At 31.1% G+C, this 26114-nt stretch overlaps 1 protein-coding gene and 1 non-coding gene across 2 annotated transcripts; both read right to left on the bottom strand.

Annotated features, from left to right (window-relative positions):
• Nucleotides 1-9756: 9756 nt before the first annotated feature.
• Nucleotides 9757-12244, bottom strand: LOC137818051 (subtilisin-like protease SBT1.9). The gene has a single exon (XM_068621270.2). The coding sequence runs from the start codon at nt 12140-12142 to the stop codon at nt 9884-9886; it is 2259 nt and encodes a 752-aa protein (XP_068477371.2). The 5' UTR covers nt 12143-12244; the 3' UTR covers nt 9757-9883.
• Nucleotides 12245-20984: 8740 nt separating this feature from the next.
• On the bottom strand, nt 20985-22087 carry LOC137819261 (uncharacterized). Its single transcript, XR_016516432.1, has one exon. It is a non-coding gene; the product is annotated as an uncharacterized LOC137819261 (transcript).
• Between the last annotated feature and the right edge of the window lie 4027 nt (nt 22088-26114).

Consider the following 26114-nt stretch of genomic DNA (forward strand, 5'->3'; position numbering starts at 1 on the left):
TCATTCCTTTACTTCAACTTAAAAGAGGATTTCCTATTCTTGAAAAGGCAGCTGCAAAATTTTCCAGTGGTACTCTTTTCCAAATCCAATTCATCATAGGTGAAGCACCTCCCTATGACAGCACAGTAGCCTTGATCCATCCTTAACCATTATATCCTATCTGTTATAGAAACCTGCATCACGATTCTACTAAGCATCGTCAAACAGCACCCAACCGTTAACCACTTCCTAGGCACCATTCCACAACATCTTTGGATCCCATAAAGATACCCCATCAAACCAAAAAACGTAGATCCACAATACAAATTCTCTTCAATACAGATTCTCTTCTTTCAAATCCTGCACCACTAGCCATTTGCCCCTTGTACGCAGTGACCATCTTTTACATGCTCCCCAACACTAACCTCTAAACATATTAACTCCTTCATCAAACATCAGCAACTTCGGACCACCATCTTTTCACACTTCCATCTTCTTTTATAATATTAATACTCTGCTCCCCTTCGGCTATACCTGCACCATCAACACAACCTTTCCCACCTCTCAAACTGGCTTAAACAAGCAAAACAAAACCAGAACCTTGCTCTTGAAAGAATTATAACATATTTATTACCTCACCCAAACCAGTCATTCAGAATATGAATAGGGTTAAGATAGTTTTTGTAAAATACATGTATATGAAAAAATAGAAACACTTTTAAACCCTTACCTAGTTACCATGTTAACACAGGTTAATGGTGATAAGATCCAATCAGAGAAGGAAAATGTAACTTTCTTTTCTTTGTGTTTCAACCAAGCCCAAGATTGTACTTACGCCATAGTGAAAATCTCCTCTGCGTCTACCTTTGCTTGTTTAAAGATAACCCTGTTTCTATGCTTCCAAATGCTCCATACTATGGAGACCCAAAGACTTTTCCATAACTTATTGCCCTCTTTGTTAGAGCACATACAAGAGAATTGTTCAAAATGAAAAATCAATTCTTTGTGATTCACAGAACTAATTCCCAACCAACTAAAGCACATGTTCCAAACCTTACTTGATTCCCTACATGAAAGAAGGATGTGTGCAGTAGTCTCCTCTTCGGTTCCACATAATGCACATAAAGTATCTCCTAATATCACACCCCTTTTGTGCAGATTCTGTTTTGTTGCTAACCTATTCGAGAAAGCCCTCCACACAAAAAAACATGGCCGATGGCATAACCTTTAAATTCCAAAGAGAACCAAACATAGAAACCCCCCCCACACCCGTGGTTAGCTAACTTATTATAAGCGGATTTTACCGAAAAAGTGTAAGATGGAGGATCATTCCATAACCTTGAGTCCTCTTTATCAGGTTGTAGTAACACCTGTGATATTATTGACATGAACTCCTCTACCATAGTTTTTTCCCATTCAAACCAATCTCTTCTCCAACTAAATTTCCACTCCCACCCAACTGCATTCCAAATACCAAAATTATCTATAGTCTTGTCTTTAAGCTCAGAGTTATTGTATATTCTTTCATATCTTACTCTGAGTTGACCATTGGTTAGCCATTCATCTTCCCAGAATTTGATCTTCGCCCCTGATCCAACTTTCCAGACCATATTCTGATTGAACCAATTAACTCCTTGGTCTGAAATACTAGCTTTGAATAAATCTAACCACCATCTAGACGTAAATCTATTTTGTTTCGGTACATATGAATTTGACAACCACCTCAAACCATACTTAGATTCTAAGACCTCCTTCCAAAGACCATATTCTGTAGAACCCAGTCTCCATATCCATTTGGCCAAAAGTGCCTTATTGAAGTGCTCAATACGCCTAATACCAAGACCTCCTACCTTTTTCTCTTTACAAATATTATCCCAACTAGTCCAAGCAATTTTCCTCCCTTCCGTACCCCACCCCCACAAAAACTTCCTCTGTAAATTTGTAATCTCTTTGCACACTCCAATTGGTGCTTTAAAAAATGATAGGTAGAATAGTGGTATAGCGTTGATAACTGATTTTATAAGGCACACTCTTCCTGCAAATGACAGATTCCTCCCCTTCCATACAGAAAGTTTCTTCCTTATCTTTGATACCACAGGCTCCAAAAAAGAACACCTAGATGGGTTACCTCCTATAGTTAAACATAAGTATGAGAAAGGTATCTCCATTATGCTACAATGGAGTATTTCTGAATATAATTTCACCTCGTAACTATCTACTCCAATTGCGCCTAACTTACTCTTAAAGAAGTTTATCCTGAGGCTCGAGCTTAATTCAAAACATCTTAAAATAGCCTTAATACACCTAATATTTTGCACGTTTGGTTCACATAAGAAGAGGGTATCGTCTGCAAATTGGAGTAGATCCACCTCCACATTTTTATCCCCTATTTTAATTCCTGATAACAAGTTTTTTCTTGTCGCTTGTTTTACAAGCCCAGATAAGCCTTGTGCTACCATTAGAAACAAAAACGGTGCCATCGGATCTCCTTGTCTAAGACCTCTAGTTGGTTTAAATTCTTTTGTCGGACTACCATTTACCAAAATCGAGACTGTAGCCGATTCAAAGCAAGCTCTAATCCACTGCACCCATTTTCCACAAAACCCTAGTCTTCCCATCATATAAAGTAAGAACTCCCAACTTACAGAATCGTATGCCTTCTCAAAATCAAGTTTCACAATCACCCCCCTTTTCTTTCTTCTTTTCAAGTCATCAACAACCTCATTCACAACAAGAACACTATCTAACAAACCTCTATTGGACAAAAAAGCTGACTGTGAACCATCAATTACCTTCTTAATTACTTTTTTAATCCTATTAGACAACACCTTTGTCAAAATCTTATACAAACAACCGACAAGTGAAATAGGTCTATATTCTTCAAGGGATTGAGGGTTCTCAGACTTCGGGATCAACGTTAAGAATGAGGCGTTACAACCTTTCGGAATCTTCCCCTATTTGTGAAAAAATTTTACTGCTCCCAACACATCCTTTTCTAGTAGACGCCAGTTCTTTTTAATAAAACTAAAAGTTACTCCGTCAGGTCCAGGGCTTTTATGACTATCACAATTCCAAATGGCTTCCTTTATTTCCTTTTCCTCGAACGGTTCTATCAAAAGTCTATTATCAGATTCAGAAATTTCCTTAAATTCCACATTGTCCAACCTAACTCCAATATCTTCAATGGCCGACATCTTATTCTTGTAAAACTCTCTGACCACCTCCTTTACCTTATTTGGTTCTTCCACCCAAATACCAGAAAGATTACAGTGTGCTCCTTTTATCTCATTTCTCATCCTCCTCCATTTGATGGAAGCATGGAAAAATTTTGAGTTGGAATTCCCCTTTTTAATCCATAGTGCTCTTGACTTTTGTTGTAATAAAGATTCGTTCCTCTCATTTATGTCCTGTAGTTGGCTCAAAAGTTCTCTTCTTTCCTTGATCTTATTTTCGTCTTAGCCATCTACATCATTTCTCATATCTAACTCTTGTATATTCCTCAAGATTTCAAGTTTGATTTTGTCAACATGCCCGAATACATCTTTATTCCATCCTTTCAGATCACTCTTTAACATCTTCAGTTTCTCTTTTAACACTAAGATTTCGTTGCCCTAGACCAAATAACTTTCCCATTTACTTTTAATAAAATTTTCAAACTCCTTATCTTCCTGCCATATGTCAAGAAACCTAAAAGGTTTTGGGCCCCAATCCACCACATTTGATTTTAGTATTAAAGCACAATGGTCAGATATTTGTCTATCTAAAACATATTGCTTACTTCCTGGCCAGTGTTGTAACCATTCAAAGGAAATTAAAAATTTATCAAGCCTGCTCTTAGCTTTACCATTAGGTCTATACCAAGTATATTTTCTTCCAATACAGGGTATATTATCAATGAAATTATTAAACTCTTGTAATTCTTTCTTATAACCATTACCATTGGAACTATTTATCCCCCTACGCTCCCTTTCATCGGAACCATTACCATTACCAAGATTTACACGGATCCCTTTGTCTAATCTCTAATAAATTGGCCCACATTTGCCTTTTCTCTTGCAGATTGCAAGAAGAGTATACGTTTACAATAACAACAGGAATATTTTTCTCCTTAAAGAACCCCAAGAACACTATGAACCGCCTGTTGATGATGTGATTGGAACATTGAAAAAACTTTTTATGCCAAATCATAAGAATACCCCTTGACCCGTTAGTTGGATTGCTATAAAAATAATCAATGTCATTATCACCCCATAACTGACAACAATTATTTAAACTAAAAAATGACAATCTTACTTCTTGCAAGCACAGCATTCTAACATCTTCCTTTCTGATCAAATCCTTGATATACCTCTATTTCACAGGACTCCCAAACCCTCTCACATTTAACGTAAGAATTCTCATTGATAACCCGTAACCTCCCTCACATCCCTTTGGAGTTTCATACTCCTGTCCCTTTTTTCTAATTCTTTTAGGCTAACCATGACATTTCCTTCAACCCCACATGTAGCCCCTAACTGTTTACCCAATTCCCATACACGAATCGTTTCTAGACTTCCATGTTTTAACCAGAACAAACGATTACAGTTATTTATTGCCATATCAGAAACAAAATTACTAATATGAGATAGAACTGACCTTACATTCTTGCGTTCCTCCCTCTTACTGTTTTTGGTTGACTCCCCCATCTAGAAAATTCTTCTATCCGCAGTTGAGGATGAATTAATTGTGACTGGTTCAAAGCCTTGTTTTGTTTGATGGACCATAGCATCTGCGGCCAATTGATCCCCGTTATTTATTGATTTATCGAACGGAGCATAAGTGTCCCTTATTCTGCTTAAACACGATCCAGGTAGAAAATTGGGGTTCGTAGTGCTTAGTTTCATTTGAATTCTGTTTGAGAGAAGAATGGTATGCTTCCCCTGTTTCTGACCCACATAGCGAGTCCTCCACCCTCGAGATTGACTTCGGAGAACCTTGCATCCCCCCCTTCACCGCCACCGCCGACGTCGGCGCACTAGGTCTCGTTGTTCCGTGCGTAACCTCGAGCAAATTATTGGGACGCGCGTTGATCTTTCCATTGCAGGTAACCTCCTGATGTGCGGCGTCGATGGCAGCCCCTGGTTGTTCATTCTGTTCTGAATTGTGAAGGTTGAAAAAAGTTTCTGAATTAACTAGGCTTCCAAGCAACCCATTCCATAGCAGCGCCACCCTATGGGCATATGGGCCATGTTTCGATAAAGCCTCAATTTGTTTTTTATTACTACACCTCCCTTCCTCCTTTTCACAAGTTACCTTGTTCACCACACACTGGGCCATTTCTGAAGGCCCACACAAAATTTCCACGCCAGCCCTAGTAAGAGCCGTTGGGGCTTCAGACCCTAGGTTTTCACTACCTAGGATTGATCTGAGAATAGGCGTAGAGACAGAGCCTACGGGTCTAGCCAGGATGGGTTTGCAACATGTTACTGGTGCGCTAGGTCCCAAATTCCGGCAGCCTTGTGCCGTCGGAGGCAACGCCTTACTCGCATCCACCATCGAAGTCTCCTCAGCGACCTTTCTTACCTCTTCGAAATCCTTGCTCCCCGATCGCACTGAATCATTAGACTCTATTGAGTCAACCTCTGTTTCGAGATCTTCAAATTCTTCGCTCCAATGGCATTGACAAAGTTTATAATCTGGAACTGTGTATTCTTCCTCCACCGAAACCTGGTACAAAACATCATTGATATTCATATAGCTAGTAATTTTCGCCTCGCACCCCACTGATACTCTAATTCTGAACCTTGCGTACTCCATCTCTTCCAATGCTAGAGTTGCTTCATCAATCTCAACGAGGGTTCCCAATAACGCAGCTATGTGCTTGAAACAATCATAATTCCATAGTTCCAAAGGTAAACCTCTCCATCTCACCCGTACCAGTTTGTCTACCGCTACAAATTGCTCATTCCAAGGAATAATTGTGTCAAATATTTCTTCAAACCATTCTTTGTTCTCCTCTATGGCGTCTTTTATCGTCATTTCATTTTCTCCCTTCAGTAACACATGGAACCCCCCCAGAAATTTAACCTTTATAAAGCCAAGACCGCCCAGAATAAAACTTTCGTTCAAACTTGAGATTTTGCTCAGATTCGATACTCTTCCAATATGACAGGTATTTAACCATTCTCTGGGAGTTTCTTCTGCTTTAAAGTGAATAGCATGTAAACTTCCCCTGTTCTGCGATTGTGCTCTGTTCCCATTACCATTCTTAACAGTGTTTGCATACGTATTTGTTCCCTTTGCCCGCCACACTTTTTTAATTTCTTTCTCTGGCTCTAATGCCTTCTCTTTTAGCTTTGCATTCCACTCCTTTCTTGTTTCTGTTGCTCTGATGTATTTAGGTCTATTAGCATTCAATTTCCAGCTCCCAATCCGTATTGTATTCAGATGATATTCCAGCTCCCTAACATTCTGTACTCCCAGAAATCTAACAAATCCAAACCTTTGCTTCTTTATATTTAATCTTCTAGAGATGAAAACATCACTCACCCTTCCCCATCTTGGAAAAATTTTCCACAAATCAGACTCTTTAAGATCAAAGGGGAAGTTGGAGAAGAAGAAAGGTGTTCCTCTCTCATTCATCTCGAAGGGCGTGTGTATGATCTCTTGTTCTCTGCTCAAAGTTAACTGTGTTTTGTTGGTTGGGACAGAGTACACAAAATATAGCAGATCTTCTATGTATTATTAGAGAATTTAACTAATAATAATAATAATATGATAATAAGAATAACATAAATGATAAGTTGAAAAAAAGTTAGGTGTTGTGGCAGATTATATATGTGCTGATGGACTTGGGTTCAATTTCTTGTTTTAATAAAATTTTAATTACAATTATAAACATGGTAATTAGGGATGGCAAAGCGGGGCGGGCAATGCGGGCCGGCCCGCGACCCGCTGGTAAAAAACGCGAGGTGGGCTAACCTTTTCAACCCGCTAACCCGCATTAGCCCGCGGGCCAGCAGCGGGGCGGGGCAGGCTGACCTACTAACTTGCAAGAAAAAAAAATTATCATTATTTTAATGTGTGTAGATGACGGGGAAGATTGTAATTATGAAAAAATGGATGAAAGTTCTTAAGGCGGCATCCAATGTTATTGAAATGGAAGAATGTTAATAATGTTTTTGTTTAATGTTTTTGAGTTAATGTTTAATGTTTTTGAATTAGGTATTTTTAATGTTTTGGAAGTGGAAGAATAGTGATATTTGATATTTATCTTAATGTTTAATTTTTTGATGTTTGACTATATTTGAAAAGAAAAAAATAATTGGGTTTGATAGTAACAAATATATAGGTTTAATTTGACAATTTTTTAAGAACAAAATGTAAAAAAAAATTTAATTTAAAAAAAACGCGGGCTGGCCCACAAACCCGCAGGGCAGCTCTTATGCGGAGCGGGTTGGGAATTCTAACCCGCAATAACTTTGCGGGGCGGGCCAACCCGGCTCGCATTTTTGCGGGTCAAGCGCGGGGCGGGCCAATGCGGGGCGGACTGGCCCGCTTTGCCACCCCTAATGGTAATACTAAAATATTTTGTTTTTTTTTATAAAAGAATTAGTACTTAATAAATATTTTTAAACTTAAAAAAAAACATAGATACTTTAATGTTCTAGTTTTTACTGATTGTTTATTAAGGTGGTGTCGTCCAATTTATTTTAAATTGATAAAAAAATATTTTTCTGATAAAAAATAAAATTCAATAATAAACGAATTCAAATTTATTTCTATTGTTTTTTATATTTTATTGTAAAAGGTATTTAGAAACACTGAAAGTTATATTGTTGGAAGACTTAATTATATATATGTATATATATATATATATATATATATATTAATGGTTATTTACATTTTTTCTTGCTCTAGTAATTTTTTTAAAAATGACTGTTGTTCTACTAGTTATTTTATTTTTATGTAAATGCTAATTTCAAAATATGATCATGACTTAATTAATATTACATTTTATGTTGTGTTGATTATTTTAGTTGTTATATTAAAATAATGTTAAAATTTGTATTAAAAATAATTCGAAACTGCAAAACGAGCTAAGTCAAAAGATTAAAAAAAAATCATACGATTTAGTTAGGATATGAAATTGCATTCAAATTGGACCGAATTCAGTCACATATTTAGTGTAAATATTCTAACAAAATCATACTAAAAGCATCCATACTTTCAACATTTCTTGTAGTTTCTCCAATGAAATTTACATGTTAAATGTGAAAAATAATGAATATAAGTATGAGAGTATGCTCAAAAACATATAAATCTATTCGCCTTTTTTTTTCCAATGAAACCAATCACGCATTATAAGACGTGAGTCAAATGAGTAAAAATTAATATAAAATGAAAAGCGATGGGAAATTAATATGGCCACTTGAAAAAAAATGCAAAAAGATAATCGTTTTAAAATAATTGAGACTATAAAATATTGTTAACGTAACAAAAATGATTAATTAACAAACGAAGAGTTTTTAAAATATAAAAAGGGTTAAATCATTGGAAGTCACGTGTCTTAAATAAATAGTAAACACCAAAACTATGCAAATTATGTTTATAATATTAAAAAATAAAAAATCATTCCCCTAAAACAATATTTATAGATAAGTAAAAAATCATTCCCCTTAATCATTGAGTTCACTTTTTTACTACCTTTTTTCTTCAGCCTATGTCTCAGGTTTAGATATATAATTTGCTTAATCCACCAAGAAAAATTACCATTTAGTTTTTTTTACTAAGTAGTGTGACTTCCTTTTTTCAACAAATATCTCAAATTTGATCAATTTCTATCTGTTATTTAGTTTTGCACTCTCATGATTTACTCGTGCATTTTCATAAGGTGGGTAAAAGACAAAACTATTTTTCGAAGAATATATTCGAGTTCTACTTCAAGAACATGTTCTAGATAAAACATTTTTTTTTATGATTCAAAAATTAAGATTGACATCTAAATTAATGTTTCGAATTGTATAATCTGGTATAAGTTTTTAAATTCTAAATTGTACTATTAAATAACCAAAGTGAGATTTTATTGTGTAGGATGCGGAAGAAAAGTATGAGATTAAAAAAGAAATTCTTTTTCTATCAACATCTGTACTTGTTAAGAATTGGGCTCAAGTCCATGAACCATATCTTAATTTAAAAGTAATTTCTTTCTACACCCCCGTGATCTTAATTTGCACCTTCATTAATTTAAATATTACAAATTTATTCTTTTGTTTTTGTTTTTTTTTTTTTATTGAGTTCTAGTTTTGGATTGTGCAATTTGAAAATCTCGTGATACAATCTGAAATGTTAAACACAGTTTTTTATGTTTTAAATGTATAATCCAAAATATAAATATGTATTCTAAATTATATTTTACAATTCAAATTTGTATTATGGATTAATATATAAACTTATCTTTCCTCACTCTTTCAATAAAAAAATATTGATATAACCAATAAATAATTTTCAAACTATAGGCTTGGTGACCTACTGCAGAATACTTTCTTAGCAACTATCTGCACGAGTACATTGGAAATTTTGTCACAACAGGTACTGAACCAGTGTATAGGGATAAACAAGAGGTAAGGTAAGTAAAAAATTACAGTCTACACTATTAGAATTATTTTCATATATACTGAACAAGGGCGATTTTTTCACATCTTTTAACGGTATGCATATATAAAAAAAATTATATGAAAAACAAAAAGAAGAAAAAGAATATATAACTATAAAAATAGGAGTATAAAAGAATCAATCTTATTTGTGAAGTCATAGAAAATCATATTACTCAAGTGAGAAATGATGATTATTTTATATAGATAAATTTCTAGTGAATATACATTTTTTTCACTTGATTCATACATATGAGCATATATGTAAAGGTCTACATATGGAATCTGAGAGTTGTGACCACAATGGGACTTCTAACCACATATTTCCCGTTCGTCCAAGTGAGATGCCCAAAATCAACTTCCTTCTCTTTCGTCTTCGTTCTTGGACCTTCAATTCTCAATGTGTAGCTCAACTTCTCGTACTTCTCCTTGAACACCAGCAATTCAGGGGTCACACTAACTCTGTACCCTTCCAAGGATGTAAAGTTGGCAGCATAGCTTGCAGGTCCCTCTCCAACATTCGTCACTGTTCTCTGAAATTCTTGTACTGTCCTTGAATTGTTGCTACTGAAGAAAGCAATAAAAGAAGGGTAGTTGAGGTCCAGAGAAGGTCTGGAACAATCATTGTAATAGGTTCCTGTGATTACAGTGATTTCCCTTTGAGTGTAGCCAAGACCGCAAAGGAGATTCACATAATCTTGAACTCCAACATCGTAAACAAGTCCAGGATTAAGGGCTTTGTTAGGGTTGATATGACCAGATCCAGATGCCAAAGGAGAAGCTGGTTCGTTGTGGTCACCAATGTCTTTAATGCTTCCAAAGGTGTTATCAAGCATGTAAGATGTTGTCATGATGGCTGACCTAATGGATGCAACACTCCAATCAGGGTGTGCTCCTCTTAACAATGCTGCCACACCAGCCACATGAGGGCATGCCATGGATGTGCCACTTATCAAATTGAAGTTATTGAAAATACTTCGGGACTCAACCACTGGAACATTTTGTGGCCATGCAGCTAAGATTAATGTACCAGGAGCAGTGATGTCCGGTTTCAACACAGATGGGCAACTGTTTGATGGCCCTCTAGAACTGTAAAAATCCACACTCGGTGCTGGTTTAGTACCCAAAACTGTCTTCTTAAAAGACATGCTTGCTTTTGCATTAGAGTTATTTCTCTCAATGTAAGCTTTGACAATTTCCCCGTTTCTTGGGGAAATAAAAACAGTTCCAAACCTATTATCTAAGAGAAACAAACTCTCATAGTAATTTGTTATGACCACTGCCGCGGCAACTTTTGCTTTATCCATGTTAGACAATTGAACATCGATGATAGTTCCATTATCTTCACACACCACAATCTTGCTCCTTACTTTGGCGAGTTCCTTCACTTGGTCGCACAACCCCATGAAAACAATTGGAACATGCCTAGAGGAGAAGTTTCCATGATAAAGAGACATGCCACTTATCTGGACTCCATTGCCAAGAGTAAGGGTCCCGTGAAATTCACGGTCCATAGTGCCAGAAGCCACAGTTATGACCCATGGTATTCCATTGTGAAGTCGTCCAAGGATTGGCCCATCGTTCCCTGCTGACGTGGACACAAAAATGTTTTTCTGCATTGCTGCAAATGTGGCTACAGCAACAGGGTCGTCGTACAAAGGTACATTATCAAAGCCAAATGACAAGGAAAGAACATCTACCCCATCAGATATTGCACAGTCAATCGCAGCTATTACATCAGACATGGAAGTTCCTTCTCTCCATAGGGCTTTGTACATGGCCACTCTCGCACTTGAAGCCATTCCTGTGGCTGATCCAGAAGCATAGCCAAAGTACGATGCACCTTCGACTATTCTCCCAGCTGCAGTGCTCGATGTGTGAGTTCCATGACCCAGAGTGTCACGTGTTGAGTTTAAAACACTTATGGTGCTGTTGGGGTGCTTTGCCAACATTCCTCTGTTAAAGAACCTTGCTCCAATGAGTTTGTTGTTGCATTTGATGCTACTTTCACACTGGCCTTTCCATCGTGAAGGAACTTCACTCATGCCCTCGTCTCTGAAGCTTTCACTTTCTGGCCAAATTCCAGTGTCCACTACACCAACAATGACATCTTCACCAAATTTCGCTGCAGGCCAAGCTCCAGTGTTGCGATTGAGGCCAAGGAATTTTGGTGAGTGTGATGTGTCAATCTTGGCTAACAGATCTGGTGTGGAGGAAACGTAACCCGGGGAGACTTTGAGAGCTTCAAATTCCTTTGGGGACAAATTTGCACTAAAACCATTCATGGCGTTGGTGTAGGTGTAAATGAGTTTAGAAGAGGCGATGTTAAGATTATTATGATTGGAGGTATGTGCATTATCTAACACAGAAGAAAGAGTGGACAAATGCCAAGAGTGTTGGGTGGAAAAGGCTTTTGGCATGGCTGATGCGTCCATGTGGATGATATAGTTACGAGATTGAGCCAAGGTATGAACGAGGTTAAGGATAATGATGCTGGAAAACCAGAGAAAAACACCAGTTATGGTAGCCATGATTGAAAGTTATTTTGAATGCGAAGGTCTAATTGCCCAAGACAGGGATTCAAATACTGAACCAACGCATCAACTCCTTATTCAGTCATGTTCATATCTCACTTTTCAAATTACAACTATTTTACAATTCTCTTTATTAATAGAATACTGATATCTTTGACACCAGTTTCATTTCATTCACTTCATATCAAAACTTATTAATTTATTATAATATAATATTTTATTTTAAAAAATGATGTTGAATGACTGTTTTTTTTACTGTTGAAGTATAAAGAAAAAAAAACATTTCTTATTAAATAATAAAATAATAAATATAAATAAGTTTAAAAACTTTATTATTATTATTATTATTATAGTAATAAAAATCTATTAAATAGCTGTATCTCTAAAAGAATATCAAAACATATTTTTCTATTAAAACCTCTATATATATAGCTGGACTTATTCACACTAGTTACAACATCTACTACAAGACAATCATGAAATAGAAATCAATTTTAGAGACCAAAATTAATTAGTTGCTATAGTGACTAAATTAAATATCATTTTAGAAACTAAATAATTGGTAGTTAGACTTTTGGTAGCTAATTAGAAACCAATTTAGAAACTATTTAATAATAATCACTACAAGAGAATCAAGAAATAGAAACCAATTTTTAGATAAAAAAAATAATTAGTTGTTATAGTGACTAAATTAGAAACCGGGACTAAAAAAAAATTTAGTTTTTAAATTAGTTTTTATTCACTACAAGAAAATCATGAAATAGAAACCAATTTTTAGATAAAAAAATAATTAGTTGTTATAGTGACCATTCAAAACTATATGTATACAAATTAAATAATTTTTAAATATATTATTGAAATGAGTAATAATATATTCACAATCCATAATTTTTATACATCACATTACAACTTTCAATACTATTATTTTAATATTTTCATACCATTTAATTTCAAATTTACTTTTTATTATTTCTAAATCCATCACATCAAGAATTGTATACAACTTAAAATTGTATACAACTTTAATAATTGTTAAAGCATCATTTTCTTATTAGAATTAATTGACTAGTAAAATTAGTCAAAAGAAAATGATACTTTGATAACCTATAAAGTTTATACAAATCTTGATGTGATGAAGCGACATCTTAAAACAGTAATTGGAGTTAATTGGAGTAATTAGAGACGAAACAAAAATGAGTTTGTCCATTTAATGAGTTCGAGAAGAGGTGAGAACATAATTAATAAAAAAAAACTTGCACACACAACAATTAAATGATTAGTAAATTTTATATTTATTATTTTTTAATAAAATATAATTTAAGGGGAAAGCGTTCCATCAGTTGGTTTAAAAAACGAATTAAATCACGAAATGGTGAAAATTTATTTGTATGTGACTATTTTAATTCTTAAATGATTATAAAACTGTATTTAAAATGTTAATATGTTTATATGATGTTACAAATTAATTAGAAAGTAAACTAAAATATAGTGAAATGAGTACATTTCTTCATATAATGGTGCATACATGTTTATAAAATTAAGTGGTTATCTAAATTTCTTAAATGGTGCACAATTTTTATTAATATATATAGATACATATTAAGAAAGTTCATAATTTTATTTTATTTTTATTTTTAGATTCTCATTAAAGCGTTATCCAGTATTACCATATTTTTATATATATTTTTTAGAAATTCATTATTTTTATTAGAAAAAAATTATTAAATAAATTAATATCAAAACACTAAATAATAATTAGTTAGTATATTGACTAAATTAAATATTATTTTAAAAATTAAAAAAATTATTGATATTTAAAATAGTTTCAATTATTAATAAATAATTTTTAATTTGATATTTAATTAGTTACCAAGATTTTAAATAAAAATTACTTTAGATTCTAAAATTAAAATTATAGTTAAAATCTTAATATTTAATTAACTATTAATTTAAAATTTTATTTATAAATTTTATTAATAATAAAAAATACTTTTAATATTAATATTTTTAGTTTATAAAATAGTGATTAACTATTTTTTTCTCTAAAATTTATTTTTATTTAATGATTTATGATAATGGTAATACTAATAATTTTATTTTATATTAGTAAATACTAAAATTAAAATATTGATTAAATAATTTAATTAATATTATTAATAATATTATAAATAAATAATTATAAAAACAATTTAGTTTAATATATATACTGAATATTGTAATAATAATATGAAAACAAAATATAACTGTTATTTTTAATAAGATAAGTTATGTAGTTAATTTAAAATAAAAAAAATTATTCAATTATTTATTTTATTAAAATAATTAATTAAACAAGTTTTATAATTTTTTGAATATTTTTTTTTCTCATTTTGTAGGTAGTTTCTTTATATAGGTAATTTATCTTATTTTTAAAAACGGTTACTCAAAAATAAAATAGTAAGCATTTGTGTACACCAAATAGAAAATATTATTAATTATTATTAACGTTTTTAAATATTTTAATAATTATTAATAATACTATTAATATTATTAATAATAATTAATAACATTATTAATATTAATAATAATTATTAATATTAATAATATTATTAAAAATATAATAGTAATAACATTAAATATTATTAATAACATTAATAATATTATTAATAACATTATTAAAAAGATTATTAATTTTAATAACATTATTAATAATGTTAATAATTAATGTTAACCACAACATTATGAATAATGTTAATAATTAATGTTAACCATAACATTATTAATTAATGTTATTAATAATAATAATAATAATAATATCATAATAAGAATTACTAAAATATTAATTAATGTTATTAATATTATATTTATTATTTATATTAATAATTCTAAGAATAACAGAAATAGTTATTAATAATAAGAATAACAGAAATGATAAGTTGACAAAAATGTTGTAGTGAGAGATTGTATATATAATATACTCATGGTACTTGGGTTTGATAACTTTTTTTTAACAAAATTTCAATTACAATTATAAACATGTTAATAGTAAACTATTTTGTTTTTTTTTTAAAGAATTAGTACATAATAAATATTTTTAAACTTTAAAATATTATAGATACTTTTATGTTCTAGTTTTTAGTGATTGTTTGAAAGCTTTAATGGTGGTGTCAGATCTCTTTCTTAAGTGCTTAGCTACTATGTTGTGCAATGTTAAATTCAGATTGTAGTTTCATGATTAAAGTTCAGGGTTTTTTTTATTAGGCAATACATGATAACAATGAATTTTTATTGATAAAATAGAAACCAAATTTTATATAGAATAGTAACTAAACTAGAGACTATTTAAAAACTAAATAAAAATTTAGTTTCTAAATTAGTTTTTATTATTGTTAAATAGTTTCTAAATTGGTATCTAATTAGCAACCAAGGTTTTAGAGACCAAATTTAGAAACTAAATAATTAATAGTTAAAACTTTGGTTGCTAATTAGATACTAGAAACTATTTAACAATAATAGAAACTAATTTAGAAACCAATTTTTTATTTAGTTTCTAAAATGGTCTCTAATTTAGTTACTATTGCAACTAATTATTTTGGTGTCTAAAAATTGATTTCTATTTCATGATTTTATTGTAATGTAGTTGGATTTTTTGTGTGGGATATGAGGTAGATTCTACTAGCGAAATTATATAGAAAATAAAATATATTAATAGGTGTACATTGTATTGCTACACTGTAGTTTATTTTTTAATTTGATTCCTTATTTTTTACATTTTTTATAAGGATTAAAACATTTATCAAATATTTTATTTAATTTAATTATTTTTTATTCATAAAAAATATTGATATCGTACATTTTTATTTTAAATTAATATATATATATATATATATATGAATTAAAATATATAATGAAAAAAATAGATATAAATGATAATGATTTCTGCCAAATTTTGAAGGAAAATAATTTTCTTTTGTATTGAGCACTCACTTTGTCACTAATATTTTGACAATTAGATTATCCTTGCACCAGAACACAACTGGCTGACATGGTTGGTTAAATATTAAACAAATAGTGTGTGGATCCGACTTTCTGACATGATTTTTTTTTAAACTTTAGCATTTGAAAGGTGGGTTTTTGGATTGGCGTTTGCGGAGAAGCAAGAGCGTTGCGTTTGGAAGTTAGGGTTCTGGACTGCGAATGAAGAGTGTTGCTTTTGAGGGTTGTGGATTGCGAAGGAAGAGCGTTTGTGTTTGAGGGTTCTAGATTACGAAGGAAGAGTTGCGATTTGTGTGTTTAGCCAAAGAAGCAAAGGTCCGCCAATTGTGTTTTGTAGAAAGGGATTTGGAGGGTTTTAGGTTTTCGATTGGGGTGTTTTTGAAGGGAGAATGAATCATTACTAAGGTGCGTTGCGATTTTGAGGGGTTTAGGGTTTTGGAATGGGAGTGCGATTTGGATTGAGGTTTTTTTATTCGTTTGCTTGGGACTTATTGAAGTATTGGTGCAGTTAAAATTTATGGGGGTGCAAGAGACAGAGGCCTAAAACAGATATGGACTTTTAGTGTTTAACAATGGGCCTCCTTTATGCACTTGTAATTGCTTTTGACACCATCAAAGTTGTTGACAGCATCTTTTTGTTTCATAGGAATGGTAAAAAATATCTTTTAAAAACCCTTACGCTGTCTGAAAAATGTTATTAGGATGTATTAAGAATTTTTGGATTACGTACTTTGAAGAAGGCCTTTTGAAAAAATAGTTCTAGCCAAGAGGGATATCTCTTAACCAAAACATTTAGTTGAGGTCGGGTAAACTTCGAGATGGTCACTGATCGTATCCTTCCAAGCTTCATGGGATCCAAGGAAATGAGGGGGCTCCACCTGCAGAAGATGCTCCGACACTCAAGACCCTGTGTTGTGTCTCTTGTGAGATGTTTTCTTCCCCTTATATAGTGTAGTGCTCTCTCCCTTCTCCTTTTATCTAGTCTTATTATTGGCTTAATTCAATAATAAATGTTGTCTCATCTTATTTAAGGTTGATTATTCAATCCCTTGATTTGCAGTGATACGACATTAATGTCCTTAAATATCAATATGGGTAGGTGATATGTTTATACACAATATCGGGCTCAACCCATGATGCTACAACCCCCTAGCCTCAGGCATAAGCCAATAAGGCTAAAAGCCAAACTTACTCTGACAATCTCCAAACAACCTACATATCTCTTAACATCAGGTTCGACCCATAACACTACAGCCCCCTAGCCTCAAGCATAAGCCAATGAGGCTAAAAATTGCTTTTATTCTACTCATTTTTTGAATATATACATCACTAATATACAGATTATGAACATACTTATGATAAAAAAAATATTGCCTTTGAGGGGCTCATAATTATCCTACTCACCTTCCGAACATAGATATAAGTTTTTACAAAATTTGAAATGACTCATAAAGGCAACTCATGGATAATATGCTTTTACAAAGTATTTGTACCTTTAGTTGTAGACCAAAGTCATGTTTATAAACCCATGTTTATAAACTGATGTACCCTTGTTTTGTGGTTTTGTCTGTTAATGAATGGACTGAGGCTCCACTCGACACCATGGAGGGTAAGAACCCTTCCATGGTTTTTCTGGAAGGTAGTGGACCGAGGCTCCGCTCGACACCATGGAGGGTAAGAACCCTTCCATGGTTTTTTCTTCAAATGAAATAGACCAACGTCACTCCCATACAAATTGCAAACTTATTTTCAATCCCATCGTACACTCTTATTTTCAATCAACATAAATTTAAAATAAATCAAATTGTACCAAATACAAATTAGACAAATCAACAAAAATTTTACAAATATTGAATTAGATGTAATAAAAACGTAGATTAGTCATGTTCCATGTTCTTAGTATAAGCCTCCTATCCAATAATTTAAAAACAATTAAATGAAGGCTCTCCAACATAATAGACATGGTAAGAGAAAAAAGTTCAAAATCATTTTTAATTCTTGAATTTCGACATTTTTAATTTAATGAACTTTCTATCAAATGGATTTTCAAAATTTATGAGATTCATTATTATTTTTCATGGGCCAAAATATATTTAATAATGAAACAACATAATCCATCACTAGTGCAAAATCTCATGGTTCATTAGTGCAATATGCAAAATAAAGTGAATAAATAGTGTATGCATTCTCACTTAAGATAAAGAATAAAAATTAAAGATTACTGAAGTAACCTTTGACAAAATTTGTACCTCCATCATTATTTCTCCCTTTTTCACTTACTTTTATACTCTTTCTTTAATAACAAAGACATTGTAATATAGTGATTTTTTATAAAAAAAATGACATAATCTTAAAAACTTGAAAGAAAAGATTTGGATGAATGGATAAGTTATATTGGTAAATAACCAAAACATTTATTTATTTTATTGGGTGTAAAGATGTTATCATAAGCTCTTAATTTTGATAAAAAGATGTTTACAAATTTTCAAACTGAAAATGAAAGGTTACCACATATACACATCTCCAAAATTTTATTTACCCAATTCTTATAAAAAAATACTTTAAAATAATTAATCTGTTGTCGTATAAATTCTCGCTCCTACTCCTGATTTAAAAATAATGTGTGACCATATTTATTTTCTCATTTGTAACAGAATTTATATATTAAACTAAAATAATAATTTTCCAGTTTATTAACATGGCATCAAACTAAAGTTGTCCTTTTCTTTTAATTTCTTTAATTATTTAATTGTCTCAATCGAAAGAGTAAGTAAAGTAGAATGCTTATTATCAAAATAACATTTAATTAACTAAATTGATTCTTAATATTTTAAAATAAGAAATAAATAAAACAAAATATCAATGACATAAACTCATAACAATGAATTGGACACCAAATCACAAAAACATGATTTCCTATATAAAATCCATTTCTTAACATATTTTCAAAGTTTCATATTAAAAATATTATTTCTCTTGTTTAAAGTATTATTCTCCAAAAAAAATAATGCATGTTATTTTATCTCCTCGTAATTTTTGTCAAACAAACTTTATAAGTATGAGATGGTTTTAGAATGAGATTAAAGTTTAAAAGATTTATTTTTAATAGAAATTAATGGTTTCCCCTATTAATATAAAAATAAACGTATCAACATTTTATACAAAATTTACAATTTTGATTTGCTATAAAAGATAGGTTTTCCAATATATTAGTTTATAAAAAGTTAACTTCATTACTCACAAAAACCCCTTATTACATTTTACGATTACAAAAAAGACAATATTACTAATTTATAAAATAAAAACAATAAATTATTATAAAGTGTTGTAAGTGCATCCATCCATTTTAATTTATTTGATATGTACAAAACTATGAAATACAAAATGTCATTTAAATATTTCTCAGTTTCTTTAATAAAAGAAAAAACATATATATTTTTTAGCATTGTTTTTCATATTACAAGTTTAATTCAATTTTACTTTTTTTATAATGATATTTTTTTTGAGTTTTAATTATCTAATAAATTTCCGAATAATTTTATGTGACAAATCATAAACACCAAATCAATAAATAGTATATATGACGTTGAATGTACAACGATGTAACCTTTATACTCTACTCAATCTATTTACATATTTTTTCATTACGATATTTTTGTGCTCAAGGTGATCAATCATGGATGAAAATAATAACAAAATAAAAATTAATATGCTCATTAAAAATTAAAGGCAACAAATCGGTGTACCTGGTATAGTGACGGCGAACTGCAACAACTACTCTAGAACAACAGTTCTTTCATGGGTGGTGTGTGCTACCTTTTTTTAATAAGAAAAATCTTACATATATATTGTGGACGTAGGAAAAGTTTTACCTGCCCCACGGTGGATGCCAAATGTTCTAGCCAAGAGGATATCACTCAACTAGAGCATGTAAGTAATTGAGGTTGGGTAAACTTCAAGGTGGTCACTTATTGTATTCTTGCAAGCTTCATGGGCTTCAAGGAAATGAGGGGGTTCCACTTGCAGAAGATACTCCAGCGCTCAAGTCAGTAAGAGCATAAACTATAATGAGTATAGTGTAAATATGAGTTAAAAGTACTCATTGTGTTGGTTGTGTCTCTTATGAGTTGTTTTATTTCCCTTATATAGGATAGTGTTCTCCCTCTTTTCCTTCTGGTCTTATTATTAGCTTAATTTAGCAATAAATGTTGTCTCCTACTATTTAAAGCTGATTCTCTAAGATCTCTTTATTTACACTGATACGACATTAATATCTTTAAATATCAATATCGATAAACGATCTGTTTATACACAATATCGGCTCACATGCTAAAAAACTATCATACAAAATGAGAATTCCAAAATTTATAATTTGGAATTAATTTTTTCCCCACATTTTTAATTCAATAACACCTCGAAGTATGACTTATTATGATTTAAAATTTATTCTGAAATGTTCTTTTTGAAAATCTAAACGTTAAACCATTATGAAAAGTTTTGATTTATAAACTTTAAGAAGGAACAATGATACCTTTTACGATTCTTTTTTTGACAATTCAACCATTTGACGAGATTCCTCATCAGTCCAATTTTACAAACAGTCGGGAATCTTTAATCTTCTATTCATCAATCTAATCATGTCATCTCATATCACACAACAATATATAAATATTTCACAACTTTCCAAATTACGTCACATTTGTGAAACCTTGTGATACAAATTTAAATACATGATGATGAAGATTAAGTAGCATTTGTCTCCTTCTCTAATGAAAAAGAATGGAGATATTCCTAATTGTGCCATTTCATTTCTTGTACTAATTATGCCATTTCAATATAGTAGCATATATCCTTAATATATATATTAACACAAAAAAGATGTGAAATATATTTCTCTAATCTGCTATTATTTGAAAACGATGTAACAAAATAAATAAACAAATCTCACTTCACATATGCATATATATACACACGTACGACACCTAAAATGAAATATTTAACACGTTCACAAACAAACAAAAGATAATAATCAAACTTGTTATACACTAACAAAAAACCCAAAAAGGAAAAAAAAAATCAAATAATTAATCATAGCTTGTTATTCCTCCGACATAGAACCTTTCCAACTGCTAGCCAAACTCCACTGGTCGGAGTTCGCCACCGACGACGGAACGCCGTTGCCGCACTTCGCCACCGTCCTCACGCTCTCTATCAACGCCTCCGTCCGCGACTCTTGCGACAAAATCTCCGACAGCTTCTCTGGGCTTATCACCAACTTCACCTTCCAAACTCCACCACTGTTGTACCTGGGAACCACTTCTGGTTCCGCGTACGCATTGTTGTTGTTACCGTTGCTTTTGTCGCACGTGGACATTCGGTATGGAGTTAAGGCCACGTCGGATAACTGTCTTGTCATGGTCTTTATGGAAGAAGAAGGGTTGAGAGGGAGGAGGTAGTAGACTTCGCCGCCGTGGAGCTCTTCCGTTTTGGGTAGCGGTTCGGCAAAGATGTCGCGGCGGCTCCGGAAGATGCCGTGGCCGGGAAACTCGTTGGTTATGCACTCCACAGTTATGGGAGAGAAGAGTTCCATGATGCCTCCGTTTGAGGTCACCACCTTCACCATCATGTCTTCGGACATGTTCTGGTGAAACCCTTTGAACACGCAGTTTCCCATAACACGGGTCACGTTGGATCGGATTTAGAAAAAGGAAGAAAAAAAACAGGAATTTAGGATTGTGTTTGTTGTTGTTAAGGTGGTGTTTGAGGTGGTGTTGGTTTGTTGTTGTTGTGGCTAGGGCTAATTAAGAAGGTTTGGTTTTGGGGTGGGGGTTGGAAGTGAGGAGGTTTCTTGAGGGTTTCTTGTTCATGGTTGGAAAGATGGGTGAACGAAGAAACCGACACAAAAGGACATGAAATCCTTTCTTCTATGGGATCCAGAATCGGGTGTGCATTGCTTGGTGGCTATTATTAGTGGGGTGGTCCTACTTTTCTTGTATTATTAGGAAGGAACTATAATAACTTAGATATACTATGATCCTTTCCTTCTACACCGTCTGATCTTCAATTATCATCAACAAACATGCATCACAATAAGGTCAACCATTCAGGATCATATATATGTATTCATTAATTTCACAATGATAGAGTGGGTAACCTTTCTTAAGCATTGATTGTGAAGTGTTATCTGTTATGTTTTAAATCATTGATTTTATTAGAAGAAAACAAGTATCAAAAGGCCAGATAAAATAAAATTAAACATGCAATATTGAAAGGAAAAAAATACTAGAGGTTTTATTTTACTTGGGTTTTTTAAGCATTGATATAATCAATATAATGTTAGTGGAGGATTTCTGAGATTGGTGAATACCTAACTTTCAGGTGTGTTAATGTTTTTCAAAAGAGAAACTTGATTTTTATGCATATTTTTAAAACTCAACCAATTTCTTAACTAAAATTTCACAATAAAGGTCTTGATGATTTACAGAGCCCCATAATAAACTTCACCAGCAGCAGTAACCTCTCCCCCAAACATTAATGATTATATATATATTCTCTAAGTCATGCAAATAAAAATAATTTTTTCTACTAGAATTCAACCAACAAGATCGATTTATAAGTGCAGATGCTAACCATATCGTAAAAACAATAATTCAAACATAGATAGTTCTGTTAAAATTTTACATAGTTATTTTGGAATTGTGAACTTTTGTAATAAATAGTTTTCAAGTATTTTTTTTTCATTTAAAGTATTTGGGTCAATTGATTCATAGAAAAAATTCAACAAAATTATGCTTAAAATTTCACAATGATAAAGATAAACTGCATTTTGAAGGAAAAATTGTAAATATTAATCATAAATAGGGTAAGTGTTTAGAAAATAGGGTTTAATTAAGTTTTAACTTTTTTATAAATTTGGATATTTTTAATTAAATTTCTATTAAAAGAATTGTTCTATTTAACATTTTTTTAATTGACTCTAACTCTTTTACTTTGCATTATCATTACTTACTTATGAGTCTCTCTATATATAAAAAAAAAAAAAACTTAATTAAGTTTGAAGTCTCTCATAAATTTGAAAGTATTTTTATTTGGATTGAATCTTCAGTGTTAATCGAGTTAACATGAATGGTTGATTTTGCATTCTTAAGCAAAACACCATGAACTTTGACAAGAAGAAAAATGAAGTTCTAAAAACAAAAATCGACATCATTTCATTTTATAAATTAAATACTAAAACAAAAATCAAAATAATTGGTGAGTTATGGAGTCTCTCTTTTATAAATAATTGGTTCATATTTATTTATTTTTTATTGTTAATAAAAAAAACAAAATCAAACAAAAATAACTCATTTGAAAAATATAAAAATGATAGCTAATTGAAAAAGAATGAAATTTTTTAATGATGACTCAATTGAAAATCCTCAAACTTGTACTAAGGACTTAAAATTTAATTAAGAAAAAAAATATAAGTTTCTTTGATTGGAGTTATATTTGTGTATTATTTGCCTGATCTTAGTATAATTATAAATTTGTTGTGTACATCATAAAATATATTATATTTATTATGTATATAATGAATTTCAGAATTTAATTGTGTATTAAACCTGATCTTGCAAGTCAATGTGGTGAGTGTGTACATGAACGATCTTAGAAAAAAAAGTCATGAAATGTCTCTTTTGATAGTTTAATAGTATACGTTTGATGTGGAACTGATCTCCAAGTTGGAACATCACTCACTCAAACTAATATCGTGATTCATACTAAAATGGTTTTAAATATCTTAATGGTATTATTTTAAAATTCACATATTAATTAATAAATTTAATTGTTGTATCTTATCTTTATGGGTCGATTAACAACTTATCATAAATATTACTCAAACCAAATATAAGACCATATAGATTGAGCCATAATACTAATAAACTCTAAATATATATATATATATATATATATATATATATATATATATATATATATATAACTAATTGAGTGTTTACCAACCTCAAATGTAGCAACACTTATTTGATTGTATCCTTCTTGCATTTGTATATGTCATTACATCTTTTGTTATCATTCATTTTGAACTCCACCATTTATAAATAAATACTTTTCTCTTATGTTTTGTGTTAAGTTTTTTTTCTCCTGTATCTCTCTTTTTATATTTGAAATAAACAACAATAAAACTATAAAAACTTATATTAAAATACTTTAAAAAAACTTACCTCAACTTACTTTTTTAATATTTTTATTTAACTTTTGGCTTATTTTTTTTTCACTTTCTAACTCAGATATCAAAACATTTTTTTATTGATACAAAAACTTTCATCACTTCCAACTCTTAAAATTGCAGATATCTCAAAAAAAAAACTGCACTATTACAGTAACATCTACTAATAAAAAAAATTATGAAATAAAAATCAATTTTAAAGACAAAAAATAATTAGTTGTTATAGTGACTAAATTAGAGATATTTTAAAGACTAACAATTTTTGATTTCTAAATTAATTTATATTATTGTTAAATGGTTTATAAGTTGATATCTAATTAGTTACCAAGGTTTTTACTGCCAAATCTAAAATATAAATAATTGGTAGTTAAAACCTTGGTAGCTAATTAGATATTAATTTAAAAATTATTTAACAATAATATAAACTAATTTAAAAACTATTTTTTTTAGTCTCTAAAATAATCTTTAATTTAGTTATTATAACAACTAATTATTTTTTTTCTCTAAAATTGATTTATATTTCATGATTTTCTTGTAGTATAGCAAAGTGTAGGTTCCAATCTTGTGTTCCTTATTCATTGATATTAAAATATTCTTCAACATAATTTAATATTTTAAAAGCTGGAAAATTTCAGCTCATTAAAAAATAAACCTAAATATAGTTGGTCTTGTACTTTTTATGAGAAGATATAAGTGTATTCCTTTTGTGGTTCATATCCAGCTTACATTTGCTTTATAGAATAGGGATCCACTTTTGACCAGCTGCCATGAAAAGATGAGTGGGTGGTTATGTAAAAGTTGATGAATATGTAAAAAATGTAATCAATAGAGGATTCATTTTCATTCATGGGGTTGTTATTCATTTCATCTTTGCTTTACAAAAGGGGACCCCTTTTTCATCCACGAGGTGGTGTAAAGGATTTAATATTAAAATCGGATTTTAAGAGTTAATAAGCAAAATGGTTAATTTTATTAAGGGTTTATTTTTATCCGAAACAATTAAGTCAATCATTTATCTAAGTCTATCTGTGTCAAGACTCCAAGTATTTGAGTCAATATCAAATCAATATGACTTTCTAATATAGTACAGCAATCTTAGCATTTATATTTAATTCGTAAAACATGAAACATCATTAAATTAAGTTTCTTTTAATATATATTTTTAAATAAACAATGCAATTATAAGTATAATTTTATATTACTAAAAGAAATTATATAAAACAACATCAAATCAAGATAAAATTAAGTGAACAATTCATTTTTTATTTTTTTTATCTTCAAGGAAAAATAAATAAATATGAATCACTTCAACGGTGATTCAACTTTTATACCAAAAAATCAAAATTACTAGACAACATAAAATTTTTCAAACTACGACAAACAACACATACTTTAAAACAAGTGGTCCTAGATCACCAACTTCAGCCAAACAAACAACAAGGGAAACAAGGCTAGAAACCACTAAAACCTTAAGCTCCAACACTAAACCACTGTAGTCTGCCAATCTAGAAATCACACAAAAAGAACAACCCAAACGCCCAAACAAAACATCCATCTCAAAAAAAACTCACCCCACCATCCTAATACTGAAATTAACAAGCTAAATCGAGAATAAACAAACCAAGGGTCAAGAAACCAATTAGAGTAAGGGAAGCAAGCAGATGGAATTTTAGAAGTAATCCAAGACCAAACCTTCTATTGAGCCAAAGAGAAAATCTTTGAATGATCCACCACTCCACCTTTAGAAATGATCTTATTCCTATGAAA

This window comes from Phaseolus vulgaris, chromosome 10 (assembly GCF_051622355.1).
Source record: "Phaseolus vulgaris cultivar YP4 chromosome 10, ASM5162235v1, whole genome shotgun sequence".
NCBI classification, from domain to species: domain Eukaryota; kingdom Viridiplantae; phylum Streptophyta; class Magnoliopsida; order Fabales; family Fabaceae; genus Phaseolus; species Phaseolus vulgaris.

What these genes read in the sequence shown, in the direction of transcription:
- LOC137818051 (XM_068621270.2), bottom strand. Translation starts at nt 12,142, where the DNA reads ATGGCTACCATAACTGGTGTTTTTCTCTGGTTTTCCAGCATCATTATC.